Source organism: Malurus melanocephalus, unplaced genomic scaffold, assembly GCF_030028575.1.
Source record: "Malurus melanocephalus ecotype Western Australia unplaced genomic scaffold, MMel_1.1 scaffold_176, whole genome shotgun sequence".
Taxonomy (NCBI): Eukaryota; Metazoa; Chordata; class Aves; order Passeriformes; family Maluridae; genus Malurus; species Malurus melanocephalus.
Genome location: NW_026623408.1, coordinates 1,515,881 through 1,522,778, shown reverse-complemented (window position 1 = coordinate 1,522,778; position 6,898 = coordinate 1,515,881). Strand labels below are relative to the sequence as shown.

General features: G+C 43.5%; 1 protein-coding gene across 1 annotated transcript in view; it reads right to left on the bottom strand.

Annotated features, from left to right (window-relative positions):
• The window catches only part of CA7 (carbonic anhydrase 7), a 9,834-nt gene extending 4,148 nt beyond the window's left edge, over positions 1-5,686 (bottom strand). The window contains exons 1-3 of the mRNA XM_057372673.1: positions 5,467-5,686; positions 3,272-3,469; positions 554-672 (exon numbers count right to left, since the gene is read on the bottom strand). Of these exons, the coding sequence (XP_057228656.1) occupies positions 554-672; positions 3,272-3,469; positions 5,467-5,506 (357 nt within the window). The 5' untranslated portion in view covers positions 5,507-5,686. The remainder of the gene's footprint in view (positions 1-553; positions 673-3,271; positions 3,470-5,466) is intronic.
• Positions 5,687-6,898: the final 1,212 nt, after the last annotated feature.

Sequence of the window (6,898 nt, the reverse complement as noted above, 5' to 3'; positions counted from 1 at the left end):
CCAGGCTGGAGCAGCTCCTGCAGGACTGCAGCCCACAGGAAGCTCTCAGGCTGGAGCAGTTCATGGATTCAGTGTCTCCTGTGGGAGGGACCCCACACTGGAGCTCGGACAGAGCGTGAGGAGCCCTTCCCCTGAGCAGGAAGGAGCAGCAGAGACAGCCTGGGATGAGCTGAGCACAGCCCCCATTCCTGTCCCCCTGCACCCCTGGGGGAGGAGATGGAGAAGCTGGGAGTAAAGCCCAGGAAGAAAGGAGGGGTGAGGAGAAGGTGTTTTAAGGTTTAGTTTTTATTTCTCATTACCTGTCTCTGATTTTTTTGTTAATTTGTTTTATTTTGCTGTGTCAGCAACTGCTGAGGGAACTCTCCATGCCCCTATCCCAACCCATGAGCCTTTCCTTACATTTTCTCTGCCCATCCAGCTGAGAAGGGCAGGAATGATTGCTCTTGGTGAGTAAAGAATCGGAATCCTAATCCTGTCCCCACTGCAGACAAAGTCACTTGACAGCAGCATTTGCCTGAAATAATCCCATCTGTGAAAACACATACTTACTTACCTCACAGGGAAAAGGTCTTCCATCAATGGTGTGCTCTGATCCCTGGCTATGCGTGGTCCCCCAGTGGAAGTGGAACTGCTTTAGCCGGAATGGGTTCTGAAAGGGCCCTCCACTGATTGCTGGGCAGAAGAGCAAAAATGAAAAAAAGGAGAAAAAAGCTTAAGGATTCTGGCTTTTTAGCTTCCTGGTTGTAAAACTAACCACAATGGGCACAATAGTGAAAAAGCCAGCAACAGCCTTATGGTTACACCTTTCTGARAGAACACAATAAATATGGGGAAACAGATGGAGCAGTCCTGGGGGAAGGACCTGGAGGTGAGAGCTGGGACCACAAATCTGCCCTGGGTGAGCCCAATTGGGGGCAGCAGGGAGGGGAGGATTGTGTCCCTGTGCCCTGTGCCCAGGTGAGAGCCCACAGGCAGAGCTGCCCCAGCCCTGGGGCCAGCACAGGGAGGAGCTGGAGCTGCTGCAGAGAGCCCAGAGGAGGCTCCAGGATGAGCAGAGGGATGGAGCAGCTGTGCTGGGAGGAAAGGCTGGGAGAGCTGGGATTGTTCAGCCTGGAGAGAAGGCTCCAAGGAAACCTTACACTCTGAACATCGGGTAGACAATTCAGCTGAGTATTTCCTTCTTACAGTATCTATACTTCTAGTGGAGGTTATCTATATTCCATTTGCTTTAAGTACCTGATCCCATAAAAGAGGAAATACAATAGCTGGTAYTTCATACGACACCACTCAACCTCAAATCACCTTCTAAAGGTAAGGAAATGCCACAGAGWTACCTCATTCATCATTTAGAAATAAAACCTAAGAACAGGCAAATGTTTAAGATRCCACCTATCATCAAGTATCTATATCATTCAAGCATCAGTAGTCCCTGTCAATTTATATGCCACCAAATCTAACACATTTTGCCCAATAGACATCAAAACCTGATCAGAGTCTCACGTTAAGAAAATCAAAATGACATTTAGTATCTGTAAAGTTTGTATCCTCAGTGCAGTTCATGACATTTTATTTAAAGAGTGAAAGCTGAGGCTGGCACAGTGCTACCACATGYGCATGGTTCCAGCTGGTCTTCATGCAGGAAACTGGCCTTGCCAAAGCAAACGTTTTAGTATTAAGGATACAAATATCTCCTACTATGTTTCTCTAAACTTAGCAAAAGAATGCATCACCTGTCCCAAATATTTTAAGAAATTTAGCTATTATGGAGCTCTTATGGAGCTGAACAGCTATTCCTGTCAAAATTGTGTTGTGCCATTTATGCAGAGCTTTGAGTCACTAGCTCTATTTCAACATAACTAAAACCAGTTAAAACCATGTTTTCCACTCTTAGCAGTCATCTTCTTTGAAAAAATGTTATTGAAATAAGACGTGTTTAGTGCAGAAAGGGTCTCATTCCTGGCAAGCGCTCTGAGTCTGTACCTTTAAATGCAGAGTAATAATGTTCTCAAACTTCCAAAGCTGAATAAAGTTCACTGTTCCACAGACACAGTTCAGCTGAAAACTTCACTAAAGCAGTAAGCAAGCTAAGATAATATTTCCAGAGATGTTTCACAAATTCTGTTTATAGGGTGACATTCTGAACAGATCTGTGCAGTAAAAATGGCAAATGCACACCCAGAGTCTCCTTTTCAAATTCAGTTAAGATGCTTGAAAACCTGACCATTCCATYGGGCAGATTCTTAAATTCATTCCAGAAAAGAAATTTTAAAACAAAATGGCTGGAATTTTAACCTCTAGCCCTTATTTCAAAGGGTTACTAGCACAGAGAAGCCATTTCACAGAAAAAGTAATTTGTTTTGAATATCAAGGTATCCTATTTAGCTTGCATCAATCAGCACACCCAAAAGGAGGACAAAATCAGCTGATGGATTTTAAAATKACTCTGGGTTGTTTTTCTTTAATGCACTCTTTCAATTTATCAGCTGCTTTACCATCTCAATTTGAATGTTCTTCTCCTACCYCCAGATGTAAAAGCACAGTCTACCATGGAAACAGACCCAACACGTAAAATAATCAATCACTTAAAGAATTTGCATTCTCTGCCAGGAGCTGAGACAAGAATAATGTACAACTGCAGGCAGGCCAACATCCAAAGTTGGCTGCTACCAACTCAGAATCCAGAATTAGCTAAAGATGTTATAATTTCTGAAGGAACCAAACCACTACAAGTCAGGGAGGAAAGAGGAAAACGCAAGTTAACAGTGACCAGTGCAGGTAGGGCTTGGTKCAGTGATCATGATTATGATGACTGTGCTGTGTGACCCATTTCTGGTAATCCTCTTCCCTTCCCTGTGGTTGAGAGCTGGGCACTGAGCCAGGGCTGGCACGTGAGCTGGCATCTTGGATTTGGGTGACCGTGAACCTGGGCACTGAGGAGCTGACATCCCTACTCTGGATCTGGCAGTGCTGGAGAAATGCCCAGCAAACTTCATTTCTCATCTAAAAGAAAAGCACTGCAACCAGACTTCTGACTGTCCTGATGCAGGCGCTTTTCCTGGGGAAGGAACACGATATTGATCTGTGATATTGAATTGCTAGAGAGGCTCAAAGGGAAGATGAGGAACACAAGGTTCAAAAAGACGAAACAGAAATGGCTTCAGTCCCATGCCTTGCTCTAAACTAAATTTATACATTATAGAATCACACTGTACAGGATGTACCTCCCCCAAGTCCTRAACCAGAGTTCTGATTAGTTGGCTGTCAGTCTCACCTGTCCTGTCATCAGTGTCTTCRAATTCCACCATGACAGAGTGGCCGGTGTTGGAGATGCTGAGGGAGGTGCAGGATTCATAGGAGATGACAAGTGGCTTCAGGTTGGGGTCATAAACTGCCCTGGCAGAGACAATGTCAATGGGGGACTGGCGGTTCCCCTGGGCAATAGGGTAAGCTTTGTGCCACTCGGAAGGTCCTGCAAAAGCAGAGAAAGGAAAGCATCATTATTGCCTTCCTTCCATACACAAAGTAGTCATTATGGGTTTTCATGAGGCATGGAATAAAGCTTGCTCAGCAAGAGTGACTTGAATGTTTGGTATGTGAGAAATTCATTTAAATTCTGGGCTGGTGTGTTTTCATTAGCACAAGCAGGCTGCAACAARATGAGGATTCAAATATCTTATACAGGACACACTGAGGAGATCATGGCACATCAACAGACTGCTGTACCCTCAGTTATTTGTGCCACTCTCCCTCTGCAGAGGCTGCAGTTACCTTGCCAAGGTGTTCCAAGGTGGATACAGCTGTAAACACTTGCATACACAAACACACTCCCCCAAAGAAACAACATTTAATTCTCCCTGGAAAAAAGAGTGTAAAAGCTCCAGCAATTCAAATTAGATGCAGATGACTCAATCTCTTAGCTACTGACTATGCAGTTATTTTTAAAATCATTTTATGACTGCAGTAAATCTTTGAGACAGCTCCATTCTTCACTCATGCTCATTATGGTATCTCTCTAACCTGAGTGAAGGATACAGGATGATAATTAACACTTTGGGACTTCCTGACCTCAATAGAGTGGGGAGAAAGACCAATTTAATAACACAACAGCTGCCAGAGCTGGAACATTCTTAAGCAGTTTGAGATAACAAGAGCTTATCCATATCAAAGAATTTCTCTTTGTTATGGCTCATTTTCTACTTTCTATGGTAGTGAAAGCAGCAATTAAATTCTTCTGCTGCTTCCGCTCAAAGTATAACAGTAACAATTGCACTTCAGGATTCTCAAGAAGCGCCTTCTTAATTGCAGCATTCTCACATGCTTTCACAAAGGGAAGCTTTTTTAAAATCAAGCAGAGGTATTTAGCCCCCGAGTTTACATAACAAACCAGTGATCTATTACACTCTTCCTTGGCTTTGTCATTTTCTGCAAAGATAAGCTTAAAAAAATAACATCTTTTCTCAGCCTGCCTGTAAAGCAGATTTAGGAATTAAATGCTGTTATACAAGCTAAGGCAATATCATTCAGCTTCAGAAGAGCATACATGGCTTTATTAGCSCTGTCTATATGCAGAAACACATAACATTATCCACTAGCACTAACCAGCTTCACTTAGTATTCAAACTTGCTTTTAGACTACCAGAAACTAAAGTAATTGCTGTTAAGAAAGAGACAGGTCCCTGAAGGTTATGCAAAAGACTCATGTTGGACACTCAGCAGCTAAAATAATTGCTGTAAAGAGAGAGACTCCTGGAAGTTATGCAATTGTTTTATTGGCCAGCATCAGCCACTCATCCATCCCCTCTGTAAAGGATACAGGCACTAGAAAACACTACTGAGGGAACCTTTCAGGAGCTCCACATCCCCCCTCACGCTGTGACACGCATCCTTGGAGGTGGGAAGCAAAGGAGGAGGACTAAATTAAAAACTGTCAAATCAGAAAGCATGAGTTGTTCTGTAAGAGATCTGATACTGATCTGTAAAATTCACTGATGYACTAGACATACATGATACACAGCTTATTTTATTCACTTTTATGAAAGCCTAGATATCACATTTCAGCAGCTGCACAGAATCAGGAGATCTATTACTGCTCTACTAAATCTTCTTTACTAAAAGAACTGCCGTTGAAGAGAGACACAGGTAATCTTTTTTATAACAGCATTTTGGAAAGGGACCTATCTGTAATATCTGCAGTCTTAAAAAACCCCAAACCCCTCAGTACTGCTTCCCTCAGTTTAGGAATGTTGATTGCAACACTGAAAGACAGCAGATGTAAACTTGTGCATCTTTTGGTGCCACTTTCTGAGTGCTGTTGATTATCAAKAAAGTAATTAATTACCTGCCGTATATACTTGATTCTTGCAGACATCAAAATGCAGGCAGCTCTGCAGGGCTCAGGCAACAGCTCTAGAAAGAAAACGAGTGGGGGAAGACAGAGAGATACAGCACGGAAATGCCATAACCTACCGTCAGCCTGCCCATATCCCCAACTGTGGTGGCCAGTCATTTTGGGAGCTGCCCCTGCTCRGCTCCAGCTCCTGAGCAGGGCAGAGCTGCCTACCTGCCTTTATAGCGGCTCCCGTGGGATAGGGTCAGCCCCTTAAAGATACAGAGCAGCCGAAGCAATTCCTGCAGGACAGGGAAAGGGAAAGSACCCGTGTTCTGCTGCTCCTGCTCCTGCTCCTGCTCCTGCTCCTGCTCCTGCTCCCCCTGCTTGCTAAGGCARCACAGATGAAGGAAAATGTAAAACTCAGACAACTGAAGTCTCAGGACTTRAGAAAGTCAAACTGTGGATCAAATTTAGGAAAAATATCCGTGTTTCCCCGTTCTCCATCCCAAGGAAGCAAAACCCATAAAGGTGCTCTGAGCATCGGGACAGCCAGGGGTAGGCAGGACCTGCCCTTCTCGCATCTGTGTTCTGCAGGAAGAAACATGCCTGCCTCTCTTCTGAAACCCCCGTCCAGCTGCAAAAAAAACGAGTGATGTTTTCACCAGCGCTGTATTTAATCACAATCAGTGCTTAGATGAGATGGAGAACATTTACATCTTGGGAAAAAGTACTTGTGCTGCTTTTAAACAAGGTACAAATCACATGAAGTAAGAACGAGTTGAAAATGTGATTTTATTTTTCTATGTAACTTTAAAGAAAAAAGTTTAGTAGACAAAATTATAAGTGTGGTTATATTAGGGAACAGAACACAGCAGATACCAGAGAAAGGGGTTAATCTGTGAAATTTCAGTTAATCTGGAATGATTCAGTAGTTGCCTGCATCCTGCTCAGCCCATGGAGAAGCTACAATGAGACACCCAAACTGCAGCTGAAAATGTCTTACAACATCTTGGGGCAAGGAAAATCTCTCCTTGGTTGCAATTTTTTTAGATCTGAGGAAATGCTGTATGTCAAGGCTAGATTTTACAAATACATTGATTTTCACAAAGACAATAGCACACAAAAAGRGGGGTGTTTTTTTTCTATTATGCAATTAAGAATATGGAAGGCAAAAATCAATAAGAGCATTTCATGCAACTTTTATGTTGTGGTACTGCCTTGTAAGTATTAATTTCCTTTTTCAGGAGGTTTCCATGAGAGTCAGCTATAAAACCTCTGAGAGCTGCTGATGCCACCTAAATCACTCAGTGAGGGATATAAACTGCTGCAAAGGTCTCCACAGGAGACCWACAATGACTTGTTCAGGTCAGCTGCTCAGTTCAGTCCAGTTGAGCTGCTGTGACCTGCTCAGGTCCCTCWCACACCCACTATCCCTGGCACAGACTCTGTGGGTACAGCTGTGCCCCAACAGTCCAAGCACACAGGCCCTCGTGGGGACCCTACACTGAATTAAACCTTAAAATACTCACTCAGATGCAAAGAGTCAGGAAACTGTTCTAGGGAGAAATA